Source organism: Schistocerca americana, chromosome 5 (genome assembly GCF_021461395.2).
Source record: "Schistocerca americana isolate TAMUIC-IGC-003095 chromosome 5, iqSchAmer2.1, whole genome shotgun sequence".
Classification (NCBI taxonomy): domain Eukaryota; kingdom Metazoa; phylum Arthropoda; class Insecta; order Orthoptera; family Acrididae; genus Schistocerca; species Schistocerca americana.
In genome coordinates this window covers 230,477,280-230,499,167 of record NC_060123.1, presented here as the reverse complement: position 1 = coordinate 230,499,167, position 21,888 = coordinate 230,477,280, and the positions used below count along the sequence as shown (strand labels likewise).

General features: G+C 43.5%; 1 protein-coding gene across 1 annotated transcript in view; it reads left to right on the top strand.

Moving 5' to 3' along the window:
• Nucleotides 1-21,888, top strand: part of LOC124616282 (aminopeptidase N-like) — a 147,295-nt gene that overhangs the window by 27,153 nt on the left and 98,254 nt on the right. The window contains exons 4-5 of the mRNA XM_047144585.1: nucleotides 9,076-9,262; nucleotides 12,160-12,278. Coding sequence (XP_047000541.1) covers nucleotides 9,076-9,262; nucleotides 12,160-12,278 — 306 coding nt within the window. The remainder of the gene's footprint in view (nucleotides 1-9,075; nucleotides 9,263-12,159; nucleotides 12,279-21,888) is intronic.

Sequence of the window (21,888 nt, the reverse complement as noted above, 5' to 3'; positions counted from 1 at the left end):
GAAATCGTACTAATGACTCAGACAGTGGATCTGTTCTACTGCAAGCTCTATGCTTCCTTTATGTTGGGAGGAGGTAATACCGACTCAAACAAACAAAAATGTCTTGTAAACAACGACTCTAAAGTGCATATCTTAAGAGTTACGAGCACTTGTTCCGTAGAAGAGGTGTGTTTCACTGTAAAAAAAGACGAACAAGTCTCATAGTCTCTAGGTGTGCACTTTAGAGCCCATGTTTACTGAACATTTAATTCTTGTTTTGATCGACACGACCTCCTCCAAAAATAGGGAAAGCAAAGTGATTGCAGTAAAAGAGGCCCACTCTCAGAAAGATTTTCGCTTATAACTTGGTCGTTTCCGGATCAGGGTCCCTTACCTCAAATTGATACATTTACTTTTGTCTAGCATCCCTGATAGTTTGTAGCATCATTACAGAATCACACTGTAAATACGTAAATATTAAATTTCAATAATCTTTAATATTTAGACTGATGAATCGTGGTGCGCAGCACAAGAGTCGGAGTCTGAAGTACTTAACTTCTCGGCCAAGCATGATTTCTTGAGGCAAGAACGCGACCGCAGGGACAATTTCTTAACAGAGAGTGATAAGAGGATTTGTATGTCAGTGTTAATAGGACTGTTTAATGATCGATTACCCAAATATAGAATGTTATTAAGCCGAGTCTTACGGATTTGAAACGATGTTCTTGGCCCGATCTCTAATCCCCTCTCCACAAAGAGATAAGACGGTCCCATGCGTTACAAAACTCCTACCTATATCACTTTTAATCTTCGCTTCTAATCTCCTCTGATATGCGATCAGGAATCAGAGATAGATGTCTTCGCGTCAAAACGAATGAGTGAGGCGCGTTCGCTAACTGCGTTGTTTTCATAGTCTTCAGATTCCTTCAACATTTATTAACTGTGTTCGTGGTACTTGGCCCGTGAGAATGCCGTGGTCTGAACTCCCTGATTACATAACGGTTCAGAAGATGGAGATAAACATGCATATTTCGTAAAATTGCCTCACCTGAATTGATCGCCTGCTGTTGCATTTAAAGCAGGGAAAGCTGTACTCGAATTCCAGGAAAAAAATTTCATCTTCAAACAATGGAAGATGAAGCCTCCATTTCACAAATTTGTGTAATGAACTATGTGATACTGCTTTGAAAAATGTTTCTACGAGATCTAATTTATATCTATTTGCCCTTCGCCGCGTGGTGATACCACGCCGTATTTGAATTGATTGTTTATGGAAGCTGAAAAGTGAAGGACGAAGAATGTATTAGATTATAATCAAATGTAAAATTGTAAAAATTATATCATATACGGTCTCAGTCGTATCATAAAAAGGCAAAAAGACTTCTTTTTGCAAATGGCTGCCAGTATCAACCATCTTCAGGTCTGAGGACAGACAAATCAAAAGAAGAACTGCCTTAAGTAACAAAGTTATGTAAATATTGCTATTGGCTTACTTTCAAAAACTTGCAGGGAATTAACCACCCACACGTAATATTATAAATGTACTAGCAGTACACAACACCGTTGCATCATCCATAGCATTCTTATTTTTAAATCTTCAAATGAAATCTGTTATGTACATACTAAAACGAATGCAAGAGCCAATGTGTTATATAACAGCAAACAAATAAGAAATAATTATGTAGAAGAAAGACTGGTTAGTTGAACGTACCACGCTATCTGTGACAGCAATTGAAACAAAGAGCCTGTAAAGCATCATACAAGTTTATACATTGAAAGGTCCTTACAAATATTTTCATCATACACAGCAGCTGCAAGCAGAGAATTTCCTGTAAAACGAAGAAGAAAGTAGCAAATGTTCGCTGTTAGTTCTTTCTTCCTTTCTCGGGCCTTTGTCCCGCTCCAACGCGGGGTTGGCTTTGTTAGTACGGATTTGGCAGTGTTAATTGCAGAGGGTGACCGGATGCCCTTCCTGACGCCACCCCAAACCCCCTGGGACGGAAGTAGTGTACCCCAGCTGTCTGCGTCTGGTGCAAGTCATGAAATAGTGCGAATGTTTTCAAATGTCTGTGAGTCGTGTGCCGGCCGGTGTGGCCGAGCAGTTCTAGGCGCTTCCGTCTGGAACCGCGCGACCGCTACGGTCGCAGATTCGAATCCTGCCTCGAGCATGGATGTGTGTGATGTCCTTAGGTTAGTTAGGTTTAACTAGTTCTAAGTTCTAGGGGACTAATGACCTCAGAAGTTGAGTCCCATAGTGCTCAGAGCCATTTGAACCATTTTTTGTTACAAAAAATTAGTTACAAGTTAAAAACATTTTGAAACTGAAGCTATTGACAACTAACCCAAAGGTTTGTTAAGACAATAAAAGAGAGTTAATTTGCAACTATTACGAGTTCCATGGTAGAAGACCTTCCATTTCAAGATGCTGCACGACTGACGAACTATTGATTGATCGACCATACGTTGTATAATTCGTTTTAAAAATATATAGAATTTTATTCACCATAAGAAGATGTAACTGAAGAATTAACAGTAGTTCAAAAGAACTTCAACATACACCCTAGGAGAATAAACGCACCACGTAGTAATCATTAGAATCGGACAAAAATCAGTAGATGTGATGTATATGTAGAGACTAACAAATAAAATTTCAGAATAACTTGTAATTTATTCAAGGGAAAGGGGTTCACAAATTGGGCAAGTCAATAGCGCATTGGTCTAGCTCAGGCCCTTATGCAAGCAGTTATTCGGCTTGGCATTGATAGAGTTGTTTGACTGCTTTTCAGTGGTATCGTGCCAAATTCTGTCCACTTGGCGCGTTAGATCGTGTGAATCCCGAGACGGCCTGAGAGTCGTACCTACAGTAATAGAAACGTTCTCCGCTGGGGAGAAATCCGACGTCTTTGCTGGTCAAGGTAGGGTTTGGCAAGCACGAAGACAAGCAGTGGAAATTCTTGCCGCGTGTGGGTGGGCATTATCTTGCTGAAATGTAATCCCGGGATAGCTTGCCATGAAGCGTAACGAAACGGGGCATAGAGTATCACTCTATAAGTTTTTCGCAGATGCAACCAAATGGATCCCGCCACGAAAAGAAATGGCACCAAAGATCGTCACTCTTGGTTGTCGGCTCCATAACGGGCGACAGTCAGATTGATACCCCACCGCCGTGTGGGGCGTCTCCACACAGGTCTTCGCTGGTTATCATGGGTCACGTCGAAGCGGATATCATAACGGAAGTCAATTACACTCCAGCCAATGTGATTCCTGGCCGAAAACTTGTCTGGAAATAACCTTGACAGCACTGGAGTGGCAACCTGCGTGTCGCCCGCCATATGGCCCAACAACCACGCTTGATGGTCCGGGGTACCAGTCTTTTTCGTAACAGGAACCCTTTGGTTGTCGACAGTATTCTATGCCCGGTTTTGTTATTCTCGACGGCAATCCATACTGGGCATGTACTTCAGTAAGAGGATGCCAGTCTGCAAACGACGAGACGTTCTACTACTTGTGCTTGCCAGATCCTACCTTGGCCAGCATGGTCGCCGGATCTCTCCCCAATTAAGGGCAGGGCTCTCCAACCATCTTCATATTTTGACGATACATCGCGTCAGTTGCACAGAATTTGGCACGATATCCCCCAGAATGACGTCCAACAGCTCTACCAATCAATGCCAAGCTGAATAACAGCATAAGGGCCTGAGTCGACCCGTCAGGGTAGCTGAGCGCGCCAACGCGCTGCTTCCTGGACTCGGGTACGCGCCGGACGCGGATCGAATCCGCCCGGCGGATTAACGACGAGGACCGGTGTGCTGGCCAGCCTTGTGCGGTTTTTAGGCGGTTTTCCACATCCCGCTAGGAGAATACTGGGCTGCTCCCCACGTTCCGCCTAAGTTACACGTGTTGCAGACATTTGAAAACATGTTCTCACTGTTTCACGATTTACACTAGATGCATACATCTGGGGTAAACTGATTCCATCCCCGGGGTTACGGAGTGGCGGCAGGAAGGGCATCCGGCCACCCCTAAAACTAACCTTGCCAAATCCGTTGTAACCACACCGACCCTGCGATCGCTGCCGGACTATCGTGTAAGCAAAAGAAAAAAAGACAGAAAGAAATAAGGGCCTGAGTCAGGCCAATAAGTTATTGACTTGCTCAATTTGTGAATCCCTTCCTGTTGAATAGATTATCCAATTTTTCTGGAAGTGTAATCATTTGTTTGTCTGTACATGTACATTACATCTACCAATTTCTGACCCTTCGTATAATTTCTTCGTGGTTCGTCACTTTCTTTTTTATAATACAGCATTTAAATATGTGGACTTGTAATATTTATAAACGCAGCACAAAACACAACATCGTGTCCACATTAACAAAGACAGTAGAAAATGCCAAAAAACTGCTAATGGCGCTGTGTACCACTTGTCCGTTCAGTGGATCCTGTTATCGGCTATTGGTTCCCAGGTGCACCACCCTCCAAGCACAGCACTCGCCGCTAGAAACTGAATGCCATACGGGGCATGCTACAGCCCTGTCTGACTGCCTTCTCAGTGGTACGTGGATTCCCTTGTTCGTACCACACTTACCCAACATATCCTATATAATTATTATAAAGAATCCGCCTCGATTGAAAATAGAAACCGGATGTTGACCTAGGTTTCGGCGCGGGTAACCATTTCTTCTTCGGAACACACTAAAACTACAAACTGCCTAAATAGGCATGGCCCAACATTAATACAGAAAGCCCAGAAGGGCAAAAGACTCGCATGAAATGTAAAGTAAACGGTACGTGTGTAACGTGTCAACAGCTGTACTTAGCTCAAACGTCAGAAGCGTGCTTTATCACCCCAGCCAACGTTCGGTGGGCCGCGGGCTCTCAGGTAAACTTTGGCTGGGCTGAGGAGGCACGCTTCTGACGTTTGTGTTAAGTACAGCTATTGACATGTTACACACGTACCGTTTACTTTACAGCTTATGCGAGTCTTTTGCTCTTCTGGGATTTCTGTGTTAATGATGGACCATGCCTCCTTAGGCAGTTTGTAGTTCTAGTGTGTTCCGAAGAAGGCATGGTTATCCGCGCCGAAACCTAGGTCAACATCCGGTTTCTATTTGCGATCGAGGCGGATTCTTTATAATCATTAAATTATTCACTTATGCTGACGCGCTGCAATGTTAAAAGTCCATAAGAGAGGAAGCGGGATGGAATCATGGTTGGTAGTCACGTTTTATAATTAAGACAGTTTATTGACATTATGCCTTTTAAGGAATTTGACAATTACAAATTGTGGACGAGCCACTAGATAAAGCTTTGAGAATACAGTTAGAAACCCAACGTACTCAGTACTCAAATAAACAGTCCCTTAAGAGAAAGTTAAGAAAAACTTAATGTGCCAGGCATTTATAAAAACCTTAAGTATAGCAATTATCAATTACTTCACACAGCGACTTCATAAACTCGTTAAAACCAGTTATTACATTAAGATGGCTACTCTTAAAATATTCTACACTAAAATACCCGTATAAACTTACTATTTCAATCCGTTAAAGAAGCACTTGTTAAAAGGTCGATTACAAATTTAACGTTGCCAGGCACTAATACCCCCCGTTTCATTTTCCCTTGTTAAGAAAACAGAATTACTGACAAACTTCAGAAAGTCAAACTCCCATACAGGATTTCCCTCAAATTACATATAATGAAAACAGCTACCAATAAAGGGCGACTTAATGACATTTCAACACTAATCCGAAGCTAAGATCCAATTACATAACATGACACAACCACTTACATAAAAAACTACAACAGAAACACTGATGTTTAAAAATGAATGTTCACGCGCTCAGACCTTTTTAATAAAAGACTACTAGAAAGAGCTGCGCAAGTAACTCAGCAGATGTTATGCAATTTAAAAGTTAGCCAGTTACCAGTCGCTAATATTTAAGAAAACAGGTTCGTATAAGAACAGGTTACATACAATATATATAAATGTATCTACCAGCTTAACCCGCCTTGGCGGAAGAGAGATAAATACTAAACTTGGGAAGGCGCTATGTGAACAATTCCCAGTAGTGGCCAGTTTCTTAAACACTGCCAGTCCTCGACCTCGGATGGCATTTCACTCCCCGTCAAGGCGCTGGCAAAGTCTTTCCAAAAACTCTGAAACATAGAAACACTCGGCAGAACTTTTGACTCGATATATGGGTAAACGTGTAAATGAACACGTTACGCTACTGACCAATTCGCAACTGCGACCTTAAGCATTTTAGGCATGGACAACAGTATTAATAGAGTGCAGGCTTCGAAAACTTCAAGATGAAATCATTTGATTACAAGTGTAAGTAGGCTGTTCAGGTATTTATGTCGGCAACGCCACGTAGCGCTCTGTATGAAAATCACTGACTGTGCTGTGTGCAGTCTGTGGCTGGTTGGACTCATTGTTGCAATATTCGCTTGTGTACTGTTGGGCAGTTGGATGTGAACAGCGCGTAGCGTTGCGCAGTTGGAGGTGAGCCGCCAACAGTGGTGGATGTGGGGAGACAGATACCAGAGTTTTGAGAACTGACGATCTGGACGTGTGTCCGCCAGAAAAAGGAAATTTGTAAAGATGGATGTCATAAATTGATAGGTTATATATATATATATATATATATATATATATATATATATATATATATATATATATATAGGAAATTTGTAAAGATGGATGTCATGAATTGATAGGTTTTATATATATATCACGACTTTTGAACATTATTAAGGTAATTACGTTGTTTGTTCTCTATCAAAATCCTTCATTTGCTAACTATGCCTATCAGTAGTCGGTGATTTCAGTAGTTAGAATCTTTTATTTAGCTGGCAGTATTGGCGCACGCTGTATTGCAGTAGTTCGAGTAACGAAGATTTTTGTGAGGTGAGTGATTAATGAAAGGTATAGGTTATTGTTAGTCAGGGCCATTCTTTTGTAGGGATTATTGGAAGTCAGATTGCGTTGCGCTAAAAATATTGTGTGTCAGTTTAGCGATGATCAGAATAAGAAAAGAGAGAAATGTCTGAGTACGTTCAATTTTGCTCAGCTGTTTGATAATCAAATAACGTAAGAGGTTTTCCAGCACTGTCATTTTGAAATTTTTCTACGGGGACGTTACACAAGAAACACAGAGCACTAGTAAAACTTCTGAGAAAGCCATCAAATAATGACCACCATTTAACTAGGCCAAATGAACTCCTCTACACCATCTTAAAGTTCGACTATGAAAGTCTGACAATAATAATAAAATTTAAATGCCCCTCTGTGCGTCGGTCAACAAAACACAATTACGAGCACTTACTCATATCACGCACACAATACGAAGGAGCGGGTTCCACAGGTTCATCGATTCACTTCAGATTTTGTTCCCATCAAAGTCATAGAACTTGCATCTCCAAGCTGCCCATGTCGCCAAAACGCCCGATCAACTTCATTCCACCACATATAACGGTCATCACGCTCGTTCGGCAGCCGTAGACACTCGTCTCCCAGAGAATGTGACGATATCTCGAGGGTTACCCGTCGAAGGCTAACAACCAACGCGCTTCGCCAGCCAACCCGGGAGATAAAACACGCGAAAAGCGAAGCAAGCTTAGCTCCACCACAATCGACCTCAACGATGTTGTTGTTGTTGTTGTGGTCTTCAGTCCTGAGACTGGTTTGATGCAGCTCTCCGTGCTACTCTATCCTTCTTCATCTCCCAGTACCTACTGCAGCCTACATCCTTCTGAATCTGCCTAGTGTATTCATCTCTTGGTCTCCCTCTACGATTTTTACCCTCCACGCTGCCCTCCAATATTAAATTGCTGATCCCTTGATGCCTCAGAACATCTCCTACCAACCAGTCCCTTCTTCTGGTCAAGTTGTGCCACAAACTTCTCTTCTCCCCAATTCTATTCAATACCTCCTCATTAGTTATGTGATCTACCCAACTAATCTTCAGCATTCTTCTGTAGCACCACATTTCGAAAGCTTCTATTCTCTTCCTGTCCAAACTATTTATCGTCCATGTTTCACTTCCATTCATGGCTACACTCCATACAAATACTTTCAGAAATGACTTCCTGACACTTAAATCTATACTCGATGTTAACAAATTTCTCTTTTCCAGAAACGCTTTCTTGCCATTGCCAGTCTACATTTTATATCCTCTCTACTTCGACCATCATCAGTTATTTTGCTCCCCAAATAACGAAACTCCTTTACTACTTTAAGTGTCTCATTTCCAAATCTTATTCCCTCAGCACCACCCGATTTAATTCGACTACATCCATTATCCTCGTTTTGGTTTTGTTGATGTTCATCTTATATTCTCCTTTCAAGACACGGTCCATTCCGTTCAACTGCTCTTCCACGTCCTTTGCTGTCTCTGACAGATTTACGTCATCGGCGAACCTCAAAGTTTTTATTTCTTCACCATGGATTTTAATACAAACTCCGAATTTGTCTTTTGTTTCCTTTACTGCTTGCTTAATATACAGATTTAATAACATCAGGGAGAGGCTACAACCCTGTCTCACTCCCTTCCCAACCACTGCTTCCCTTTCATGCCCTTCGACTCTTATAACTGCCATCTGGTTTCTGTACAAATTGTAAATAGCCTTTCGCTCCCTGTATTTAACCCCTGCCACCTTTAGAATTTGAAAGAGAGTATTCCAGTCAACATTGTCAAAAGCTTTCTCTAAGTCTACAAATGCTAGAAACGTAGGTTAGCCTTTCCTTAATCTTTCTTTTAAGATACGTCGTAATGTCAGAATTGCCTCACGTGTTCCAACATTTCTACGGAATCCAAACTGATCTTCCCCAAGGTCGACTTCTACCTGTTCTTCCATTCGTCTGTAAAGAATTCGCGGTAGTATTTTGCAGCCGTGACTTATTAAACTCATAGTTCGGTAATTTTCACATCTGTCAACACCTGCTTTCTTTGGGATTGGAATTATTATATTCTTGTTGAAGTCTGCTTCTGTATAGCTTGTATATTTTATTTTCGTGTATTTGGCCACGGCAACTCAAGGATCCCAGGGAGTGTGCGCCATAGTTCTGCGGCCTAGCTGACACGCGTTTTCCCACAGGTCGGACGGCAGCACGCAGTACACGTTCGCGCAGACGCCGAAGATGTCGACCTACCTGTTCGCCGTGCTTGTGTCCAAGTTCGACGCGACGACGTCGGAGGACGACGACTCGCACAACTTGTGGTCGCGGCCCAGCGCCACGGAGCAACGCAAGTACGCCGCGTCCATCAGCCCCGCCCTACTCCAGGTACTCCCAGCAGTTCTCCACGTGACAGACCCCAGACACTGGAATTTTCTTTTTATTACATCACAGCTCAAACGCACTAAGAGATGACCCTATAGCCTGAAGCGCAGCGAGCTAACTTGTGAGACAAATAAGTGAGTCAGTTTCCGCTTGTTGAATGACTGCTGACCTCGTGAAACGGTCACTCTGAGTGTGTTTTCTAAGTTGTGTTTCACAATCGTTTAGGCAAATGTTGGGCTGGTCCCCAATCTCTCTCTCTCTCAAGAAATACACTGCTGCTCGATACTAACTGCTGCTCATCAAAACGCTACACCATGAAGGAGTCGTGCAAAATACACTACTGGCCATTAAACTTGCTACACCAAGAAGAAATGCAGATGATAAACGGGTATTCATTGGACAAATAGATTGTACTAGAACTGACATGTGATTACATTTTCACGCAATTTAGGTGCATAGATCCTGAGAAATCTGTACCCAGAACAACCACCTCTGGCCGTAATAACGACCTTGATGCGCCTGGGCATTGAGTCAAACAGAGCTTGGATGGCGTGTACAGGTACAGCTGCCCATGCAGCTTCAACACGATATCACAGTTCATCAAGAGTAGTGACTGGCGTATTGTGACGAGCCAGCTGCTCGGCCACCATTGAGCAGACGTTTTCAGTTGGTGAGAGATCTGGAGAATGTGCTGGCCAGGGCAGCAGTCGAACATTTTCTATATCCAGAAAGGCCCGTAAAGAACCTGCAACATGCGGTCGTCCATTATCCTGCTGAAATGTAGGGTTTCACAGGGATCGAATGAAGGGTAGAACAAGGGTCGTAACATATCTGATATGTAACGTCCACTGTTCAAACTGCCGTCAATGCGAACAATAGGTGACCGAGACGTGTAACCAATGGCACCTCATACCATCACGGCGGGAGAAACGCCAGTATGGCGATGACGAATACACGCTTCCAATGTGCGTTCACCACGATGTCGCCAAATACGGATGCGACCATCAGGATGCTGTAAGCAGAACCTGGATTCATCCGAAAATATGAGGTTATGCCATTCGTGCACCCAGGTTCGGCGTTGAGTACACCATCGCAGGCGCTCCTGTCTGTGACGCAGCATCAAGGGTAACCGCAGCCATGGTCTCTGAGCTGATAGTCCATGCTGCTGCAAACGTCGTCCAACTGTTCGTGCAGATGGTTGTTGTCTTGCAAACGTCCTCATCTGTTGACTCACGTATCGAGACGTGGCTGCACGATCCGTTACAGCCATGCGGATAAGGTGCCTGTCATCTCGACTGCTAGTGATACGAGGCCGTTGGGATCCAGCACGGCGTTCCGTATTACCCTCCTGAACCCACCGATTCCATTTTCTGCTAACAGTCATTGGATCTCGACCAACGCGAGCAGCAATGTCGCGATACGATAAACCGCAATCGCGATAGGCTACAATCCGACCTTTATCAAAGTCGGAAACGTGATGGTACGAATTTTTCCTCCTTACACGAGGCATGACAACAACGTTTCACCAGGCAACGTCGGTCAACTGCTGTTTGTGTATGAGAAATCGGTTGGAAACTTTCTTCATGTCAGCACGTTGTATGTGTCGCCACCGGCGCCAACCTTGTGTGAATGCTCTGAAAAGCTAATCATTTGCATATCACAGTATCTTCTTCCTGTCGATTAAATTTCGCGTCAGTAGCACGTCATCTTGGTGGTGTAGCAATTTTAATGGCCAGTAGTGTAGCATCTGTAACGTACGTGCGTTCCAAGCATAGAGGGGTCGTTGTGTTTCTTTTGGCGGAAAACCAGAGCAGCGCAGGTATTCAAAGGCACTTGCATAATGTCTGCGTAGACCTGGCACTGAATAAAAGCAAGGTGCGCAGCTGGGCAAGGCGTCTGTGATTATCCCAACAAGGACCCGCAAACCTGTCCGGTCTCCCGCGTGCTGGTCGGTAGCAGACAGCTGTGACGCCTGCAGTGCTGGAACGTGCGGACACTCTCACTCGAGGTGATCGACGGTTTTCAGTTAAATACCTCGCTGCACAACTGGGCGTCTCTGCTAGTAGTGCTGACACACTGGCCAAACAACTGGGGAACTCTTAATGTATGTACCCGCTGGGTTCCTCATCGCCAACAGAAGACCGTGAAAAGTAACGAAGAACCATCTCTGCCGAATTGCTTGCCACGTTACGAAGATGATCGTGACAATTTTATGCCGAACAACGTCAGAGAAGACGAAACATAGGTTCATCGCCATCAGACTGGTACCATGCATGCATTCAGGCCCTCCCAGTAAGATGGAGTAAGGCCATTGCAATGAACAGTGGTTATATCGGAAAATAGTGTTTTGCAGCCAAAAGAGTGGGGAATAGTATGGTGCGCTGGAATACTGGATAAGACAACCTGCCGCGTCCGGCCATCCTGATTTAGGTTTTCCGTGATTTCCCTAAATCGCTCCAGGCAAATGCCGGGATGGTTCCTTTCAAAGGGCACGGCCGACTTTCTTCCCCGTCCTTCCCTAAACCGATGAGACCGATGACCTCGCTGTCTCTTCTCCTTCCCCAAAACATCCCAACCCTAAGGTAACCTGCTTTCAAAAATCATTGCGTTGCATTACTTGTTGAACGCGCTTTGTATATCTACTAAAACTACATGGAATTACATTGAATAAATGAGGATGTATCAGACCACAAATATCAGGATACGGGAAACAGGTGATCAGTCCAGGCAGCTTCCTCTACTACAGATCGTTTCACGTGATCTGGAGCCATCTGAAATTACTATCGACTTCGACATATCCTGTGATCAATTTGAACGGTGAGCTCACTGCTTAGTCTCAGCAAAGGCTTTTCTGCAGTTGTCAGTGTCAGAGATTGATGTCTCTGTGTGTGTTTCCACAGGCTATGGAAAACTACACTGGCATCAATTACAACGAGTCTACTATTACCAAGATGGACCAGCTGTCCATCCCTGACTTCTCTGCCGGCGCCATGGAGAACTGGGGCCTCGTCACCTACAGGTAACTGCGCTGCAGCTGCATACATCTCTGAATATATCGTGAAAAATGTAAATAAGTGCCGTACAGGGGTCCAAACGAGGGCATACTGCTTATCGCGAGTTATTGTAGACCATCAAAGCAGGTCTGCCCCAAATTTCCAATATCACTAAAACTTCCCTCTCATTGCTCCGAACACTACAACCAGTTGTTCTGTCACAGGGTTTGCGGAAATACTCTGTCGTAAATGGAAATTGAAACTGCTCCAGTAGTTGACGTTCGTGGAGCCACGACAACTGGTTCGTTCACCGCCACCGCCTACCACCGTGGTGTAAATGTCCTGAAGATGGTCACATTCTGGTCGAAACCGGTTACCATGTCAACTTAACATTTTATTGCTATCGAGACTGTTTTTTATCCATTTTTAAAGAATTTCAACTAGACCGTCGATTTCCTACACGGGGACTACTTACCAACAGTAGATTGGAATTATTACAGTTTTGTAACAGGTAACCGTGACAAGATATCCCGCAAAACAACAGCTAAATGCTCTGTTTGACAACTGCTTCTAGGAAAGTTGCTCTAGTTCTAACGAGAGTAAAACTGATTTTAAAGTAGGGAGGTGTGTCTCATCTACTATCTAACGAAATCTGTAAAACTCTGTATTTATGTACTATCAGTTTTTGAAGGCTGCATATGCACAAGCCACTGAGCAGTACTGTGTAACGGATTGTTACGACCGGCAGATCACAAGAGTTATAAATGAGGCACTATTTGGCGAAAAACTAAACATTTTCTTCAAATAATATATGTTAACATATCTGTTACCGAACTGTATTTCCCGAAACAAGTTGCTGTGTTGTCATGTGTTCTTCTCTTATTGGTCACGACGTGCAAATGTGGAGATTCTTTGAAGTACAAAAAACAGCAGACTGGAAAGTTATACACGCCGAACAAGGGCACCATGCAGACTTGCAATGAGGGTCGTACAGTAAGTAATGCACCACTTTTTTTTCTCAAAAAATATTTATTGTTAAGAGTCAGAATTTGGTGACAATGTACATCAACATGTCTTGTCCACGTCCTATTTTTCTATGTAGTCGCCATCACGCTCTACAGCCGTACGCCAACGTTGTGGAAGAGCATGTTGAAACGTCCCCTTAGAAAAATTAATGAATGATTGCTCTGATAAACATCTTATGTTATTTGATTTTCAAACAGCCAAGTAAAACTGAACGTACTCAGACATTCACTAAAGTGACACACAATATTTTTTAGCGCAACGCAATCTGACTTTCAATAATCCCTACAAGAGAATGGCCCTGACTAACAATAACCTATACCTTTCATGAATCGCTTACCTCACAAAAATCTTCGTTACTCGAACTACTGCAATACAGCGAGCGCCACTACTGCCAGCAAAATAAAAGATTCAAACTGCTGAAGGCACTAACTACTGATAGGCATAGTTAGCAAATGAAACATTTTGATAGAGAACAAACAATGTATTTACCTTAATAGTGTTCAAAAGTCATAATATATATATCAGTTCCTGACATCCAGGCTTACAAATTTACCGTCTATGATGGACACACGTCCAGATCATCCGCTCTCAAAACTCCGCCATTTCTCTCCCCACATCCACCACTACTGACGGCTCACCTCCAACTGCGCAACGCTACGCGCTGTTAACAGCCAACTGCCCAACACTACAATAGCCAACAATAATGCAAACCAGCCACCGACTGCACACAGCACAGCCAGTGATTTTCATACAGAGCGCTACGTGGCGTTACCAATAAAAAAAACCTATACGGCCTACTTACAATGTATTCCCAGCTGGTAAAAGCTGTTGTCCTGTAGGCGTAGCCATATTTTCACTGGATGACTGACACTCTCCTCATCTTCAAAGTGTGTCTCAAAACTCTCCAACAATTCAGATGAAATGGTCTTTCTTTGACTCTTGTGGTCTACTGTGAGCATTCGTGGAACCCATCGTGAGCAGCTCTTTGAGTCTCCGAGAGGCTCTGTCATTGCATAGGCACTTTCAATGCTGACCGACAACTGTGAGCCAATTGTCGAGTTGTGATGCTTTGGTCGGCACGAATAATGGCATCCGCACGATTCAGCATGTTTGGACCAGTGGCTGTGACAGGACGTACCGAGCGTAGCTGATCATGTAACTCTGTTTCTGCATCTGCTGAGGCTGTAACTTCCTTTTACCATTCGCCCAACTGTACTCCTTTCAACTACAGCATCGACACACACTGCACGCAAACGGTTATGGATGTTCGCCGACGTTTCTTTCGATAGCAGCACGCTGCTTGTGACGTGAGTCGTATGTAGACGCCATTTGTACGCTGTACTACGGCTCTGCCATCTGCCAGAACGGTTCGAAACTTCACCGGCGCAAAGAACAAACACAAATGTGAAGCACCAACAAGGACGTGTCTATGTATATGAATGGCTTTTTTTAAAAAAAAAGGTGGGGCATTACTTATTGAATGGCCCTCGTACGGTGGATCCTTTCTGCAATAATTTATTTATTTATTTATGCATTTATTTTACCTGGCAAGATTAGGGCCTTCAGGCCCTCTCTTACACCTAACCAGGCATACTCAGATTCAACAAATTTCAGTTTCTACAGAACATTAAGGACATATAACATGTTATACAGTATTAATGTTAAAGAAAAAAATAGAGATTATAAAAGTAGTACAATGATAATTATAACAATCAGAAAATAATTATAACAATCAAGAATAATAATAATAATAATAATAATAATAATAATAATAATGACTATGTATATGAAAGTAAACATATTTTTCTTTTATGAATGTCAGTCCTATTGCTAGTTGGGAATTTTCTCGTTATATTCTTGCAGCTTGTGAGTTATTCTCATCAAGCAGAGACAAAAGACGATGAAATGGGGTGAAAGAGATATAGAAGAGGTAGATAGGTTAGAGGAAGAGAAATAGAATGGTAAAATTCGAAGCTATGATGGAGAGGAGAAAGAAAAAGATGAGAGGGGCACAACAGTAATGGCTATACCGTTCCTAATATGCAAGTCTTGAGTTCCGTCTTGAATGTTGAGTGGTTCTGGATAAGACGCAGATCACAGGGGAGCGCGTTCCATAGTCGTATGGCTGAGATGGAGAATGACATGGTGAAAGATTTTGTGTTATGTAAAGGTACAGCCAAGATGCTAGACATATCCGATCTGGTATTGCGGTTGTGGAATGATGATAGGTGTTTAATGTGAGAAGATAAGTATTGACGGCACCAGTGGCTAAGAAATCGATGAAGTAAGCACATCGTGTGAAGATCGCGTGCCTTATGTGGGCGTATCCAACCTAGCTGGGAGTATGAAGGACTGATACGATCATACAACCGTATATTGCATACGTATCTGACGCAAGCGTTCATCACTAGCTCGAGGCATCTCGAATTTTCACTGTTTGTGCCGTGTTGAACTACATCACAGTAGTAAAGATTAGGCAAGACTAGTGTTTGGACTAATTTTTGTTTAACATGGGTTGGAAATATTTTTCTAAATTTTTGAATTGCATGTAGGGAGGAGAGCGATTTCCGGCAAGCTATGACTGTTTGTTCTTCCCAGTTTAGGTGTTCATCCAAGATTATTCCAAGGTCCTTTACTGTTTTTTGGTATGGTAGTTGGGTACCATTGAGGAGTATTTGAGGGACTGTTTCGCGAAAGTACCGACTGATTAACTTTGGATGAGATATAAGCATGACCTGGGATTTCTTGGGGTTTAGTTTCAGATCTAGGTTCTGTGCCCATCGAGAAACAGAGCAAAGATCTGCGTTCATACTCGCTACTGCGTCAGCAATGTTCTTGGGGCTTGCACTTATGTACAGTTGGATGTTGTCGGCATATAGATGGTAGTTGCAGGAGTGAATCACTGAAGAAATATCATTAATGTACAGTGAGAAGAGTAATGGACCAAGGACGGAGCCTTGGGGAACTCCAGAGCGCACGTTTTTCCATGATGACTTTTCCGACTCACAAATGACTTGTTGACTTCTGTTTTTGAGGTAGCTGTCGAACCAGTGTATTGCGCTGTTTGAGAAATTCAGCTGCTTCATTTTAATTAGTAATATATCAAAGTCAACTGTATCAAAAGCCTTGCTAAAGTCAAGCAGTGTTAGGATGGTAGCTTCACGTCTGTCCATAGCATGTTTAATGTCATCAGTTACTTTGATTAATGCAGTTGCTGTACTATGGTGCTTTCGAAAGCCTGACTGATATCCAGTATCAAAAGCCGCGATAATCATATTGTCCAGATCTGTTCCAAAGGCTTTCGCCACGAGCTTACGCTCATCATCAGATATCTTATTTGATTTTTAGATAGGCATGCGACAGCAAACGCCACATATAAAACCAGACATTTTTCGGAGCTCATACCTATTGGTAATAGAAAGGAGGACTAAGTGTTTTCGACAGCCCATGGGCTAGGGGCCATATGTATACGCAGAGTAAGGTCCACCTTATTGGAATTATCCTGCAATACAGGGTCAAAGTTCGAATATTACACACTTCTCTCAGCTTAGGCAAATGAAGCAAATCGGTTATTCTTTATGCTTTAAATGTGGTCTACGCTGTGCCATAATGTGCTTAAGGGAGCACCATTTATCTCTTCGGCAGTTCCTGAGAAAACGCGAGAAAACCATTTTTCACCATTTTTTTCGCAGTCAGCAGCGGGTACCTAAATACCTAAACGCAGGAAATTGCCTATATTTTAACGGTATGTTCTCTTGAAATTTATCTAGAAGTATCATCTTTTCGTTTTCAAAAATATTTATCCATTATCGAGAAACACCCAAAGAACTTAATTTTTTGGTGCCAAAACCGATCAGCGGATTCCAAGACGGCTGCCCACAGCAAATAGCAGAATTTTTTACGATACGTTCCTAAGATCTCACACGCGAATAACTTTGAAAAATTGCTTGATATCTTTATCCGTTTACGAGATACAAATGTTAAAAATTATGCTACCTATTCATGTAAAATATGGACGTAAAATCCTGTGTGAGGTGGAAACGTAGTTCATAAACTAACGTAGTACGGAGAATTATATTGTAAAGTGCTTCCATGATAATTAGAAGGGTGCTGTGAATCCCAGGTTGTAGTACTGAACCAAATGCAAAATTTTTGTGCATGTAAAATCCGGTCTGAGGTTTAAAATTAGCTTTGCCTTATTTCGATTTTACGTATGTAGAGCATCAAAATTTGACTGACCCATAAAGTTCTTTTCATACGAGTGACTTGCTTCGCTGTTTCAGGAAAATAAGAGAACCAATGGGAAAATGCACCTATCGGAGCACAGGATGAATACCTTTTATTTGAAAGGCTGACTGAAAAGTGGGGTGCCTACTGCCTCATTCTACATCCTTCAACACATTTAAAGTTTTCGCAAATATTTTGGCATGAGAACATTTTCACGCTTTTTGATGCTGAGAAACAAGGAGACAGTAGCAGCGGGAAAGAGACGGAAAATTAATAAATACTGAGAGATAGTAGACTGTGGTTGTCGTACGGAAATTGTGGAACAGACAGAGACAGTGTGAGAGAAAGAGAGGACACAGTGGCATTATAGTTGAGAATGACAGAACAGTGCTAGGAGGAGAGTGAAGGAGACAGTGCAACTGGGAGAAGAATAAGGAGGAGAAAGTGCAAGTGGGTGAGAGCCAATGATAAATATAGTCAGAGTCTATGACAATGACAATGACAGTGAGGAAGAGAGTTAGAAGAGGGGGCAGCATTGGGAAGAAATGAAAGGGACAGCAGTAAGAAAGAGAAAGAGGGAACTAGTGACATTGAGAGGAGGCTGTAGGAGTAGAACAGAACGAAGAAGACTGTAGCTATAGGAGGCTGTAGAGTAGAACAGAACGAAGAAGACTGTGGCTATGAGACAGGGGACAGTGACAGACAGTCACAAAGGGATAATGAATGAGGAAGTATGGGCAACTGGGAGTGGAGGGCAATGAGCGACTTACAGCGATGGACGGGTGTGTGTGAGTGAGTTACAGTTAGGGGAGCTTGCGGCAGCGAGAGGTTAGCTGAATGTTACAAAGAGTGCTTATATGTTCACATGTGCTGAAGAAGGTCTAATGAGGCAGCTGATACCCGACTTCTCAGTCTCAGTCTCTCAAAAAGGAGCAGATTCACCTTTTTTGTGCTCCGAAAGGAATATTTTTCCGCTAGCACAAGCTGAATCAAAACCCCGACAAAGTTCCCGAAGTTTTTCAGGAATATTTTCTGATTATTTCAGTATAAACGATCCGTTGACTCCGGTGATTAGTGCGTCACGGCGATGTCGACAAATACGGATGCGGCCGTCATGATGCTGTAAACAGAACCTGGATTCATCCGAAAAAATGACGTTTTGCCATTCGTGCACCCAGGTTCGGCGTTGAGTACACCATCGCAGGCGCTCCTGTCTGTCATGCAGCGTCAAGGGTAACTGCAGCCATTGTCTCCGAGCTGATATTCCATGCTGCTGCAAGCGTCGTCGAACTGTTCGTACAGATGGTTGTTGTCTTGCAAACGTCCCCATCTGTTGACTCAGGGATCGAGACGTGGCTGCACGATCCGTTACAGCCATGCTGATAAGATGCCTGTCATCTCGACTGCTACTCATACGAGGCCGTCGGGATCCAGCACGGCGTTCCATATTACCCTCCTTAACCCACCGATTCCATATTCTGCTAACAGTCATTGGATCTCGACCAACGCGAACAGCAATGTCGCGGTACGATAAACCGCAATCGCGATAGGCTACAATACGACCTTTATCAAAGTCGGAAGCGTAATGGTACGCATTTCTCCTCCTTACAGGAGGCATGACAACAACGTTTCACCAGGCAACGCCGGTCAACTGCTGTTTGTGTATGATAAATCGGTTGGAAACTTTCCTCATGTCAGCACGCTGTAGGTGTTGCCAGCGGCGTCAGCCTTGTGTGAACGCTCTGAAAAGCTAATCATTTGCATATCACAGCATCTCCTTCCAGTCGGTTAAATTTCGCGTCTGTAGCACGTCATCTTCGTGGTGTAGCAATTTTAATGGCCAGTAGTGTATTTGCCAAAGAAAATAATTTTTTTAGATACTAGGGGTTAGTCTTAACTTCTCTATTACTGCAGGCCATTTGTAGTTTTGCTGCGTTGTGTTTATAAACATGATAGTCGTTGTTATGATGCTATATGGAAGGCAGTGTCGCAGAAATTATACTGTGGTTACAGCGTACGCTTGGTGTTACAAACCAAGTCGGTCTGACCAGAAGGTCTTTCACTGGAAGATGAGTGAGGGGTGCAAGAGCTGACATTCACATCCCAGTCGCCGGTTTCTTTCCATCCCAGTATAGTATGTATGTGATATAGGCTTTTCTTAAGTCAGTGTGTTACTAGATGTCAATGTGGACTTACTTCTTGACGAAAATCCTCGTACACAGTTATTATTGCGAGAAATATTTTACGTATTATGGCGGGCTTAAAGGACGTAATTATTTTTGTTCAAATTGTGGTAGAACTTTTCTGCCGTTTATGCCAGCTAAGCTTGATAATGGTCATTGACCGAAACTAATAGCGAACTGTGAAAAACGCAAGGTTATTCTAAATGATGAACCCATTTTCAAAACTTCGTATTTGTTCTAGTACAAATCCAAAACCAACAAGCTTTATACCAACGAAAAGAGGAAGTTTCGAAGACTTTTTTTATTTTTTAATATCAATTTAATAAATTTAATAATTTGTAAATAATTAATTTTTAGTAATTATTTAATAATTAGAAATGTCATAAATGCTATAAATGTTCAATGTAGCCACCGTGGGCTGCACGGTAAACATCGACGCGGTAGCCAAACTCGTCCCACACACGCGAAAGCGTATCTGCTGCTACTGACTGCACGGCAGCAGTGATCCGGTTCTGCAGATCGTTCAGAGTGGTTGGTAGAAGCCGGACGTAAGCAGCTTCCTTCACATAGCCCCATAAGAAATAGTCACAGGGTGTGAGATCAGGAGATCTCGGTGGCCAGAAGTGCGAAGTCAGTTCCTCAAGTCCCCTGCCATCGATCCAGCGCTGAGAAAGGAAGTCATTCAAAAGTACATCCCGGTGCCAATGGGGCGGAGCTCCATCCTGTTGGAAAATGAAGTCCTGGGAAACTTCCATAACTTGAGGCAACAGCCATTGTTCCAACACGTCCAGGTGCGTGATTCCCATCATACACTGCTGGCCACCATAAATGCAACACCAAGAAAGACAAGAGGTAGCACCACAAAATTTATTTTATAGATAACGTGTTGACCAAGTATCAAATGATTACGTTTACAGACGTCTGTGACATGTGGTTCCTGCCAGAATCAGTAGCCAGAGTAGCCGCCATTGTTGGAGATCGCCGCTGCCACACGTCTCGGCATTGAGTCAAAGAGGCGTTGGATGTGTTCCTGGGGTACAGCAGCCCAAGCAGCTTCCACACGTTGCCAAAGATCATCTGGTGTGGCAGCTGGGGATGTAATCTGGGTCACTCGTTGAGCAACCATGGACCACATGTTTTCTATTGGCGAAAGATCCGGAGAGCGAGCCGGCCAGGGAAGCACTTCAATCTGGTTATTGACTAAGAACCTTTGGACAATGCGTGCCACATGTGGTCGCGCATTATCCTGTTGAAATATGGCTGAGGCCGAGCCCTGAAGGTAAGGAAGGACAACTGGCTCCAGCACCTCGGATATGTAGCGCCGGCTATTTAAAGTACCGGCAATGCGTACTAGAGACGTGCGAGAGTAATATCCAATACCGCCCCATACCATAATACCCGGTGCAAGACCAGTGTGGCGGTGCATAATGCAGCTGTCCAGCATCCTCTCTCCACGGTGTCTCCACACTCGAATCCGACCATCGTGGTGCTGCAGACAGAAGCGTGCCTCGTCAGTAAAGACAACGTCATTCCATTCTGCCGTCCACATCCGTCTGTCATCACACCATTGGCGACGGAGACGTCTGTGGTTCTGCGTCAATGGTAGACGAAGCAATGGACGTCTTGCGGAGAGACCACTCTGCTGTAAACGGCGTCGAATGGTACGCGCAGACACTGGATGATGCGTTACAGACGCAATGTGCTGTGCTATGGTTCGGGATGTCACTGAGCGATCCGTCACTGCCATGCGCACAATTTGCCTATCAGCACGTGCAGTGGTGCACCGAGGTGAATGCGATAGACCACGTCGGTCCGTCGTACCCTCCTGCATCCAACGGTCACATATCCGCATTACAGTTGTTTGGTTTCGTCCAACACGACTAGCGATTTCTCTGTATGATAATCCACAATCTCGGTAAGCCACTATCCTTCCTGTGTCGAACTCGGATACTGGATCAAACGATGTTCGCTGTTGTCTACGAGGCATAACTGATCGTCTTGTGAAACAACCACAAGGTAAACACACGTGCCGAACGTACACTCGTCGAAATCGCCAAGACTTAAATGGCGCTATGAGGTGGCGCCACAGGCGCGCGTGATGTGCGTCTGCGCTGAAATTCTAATCAGTTGCATATCTCATCGCTGCAAACCCATGGTGTAAATTTCACTTGATTCGGATGCTTCCTTCAGGGTGTTGCAT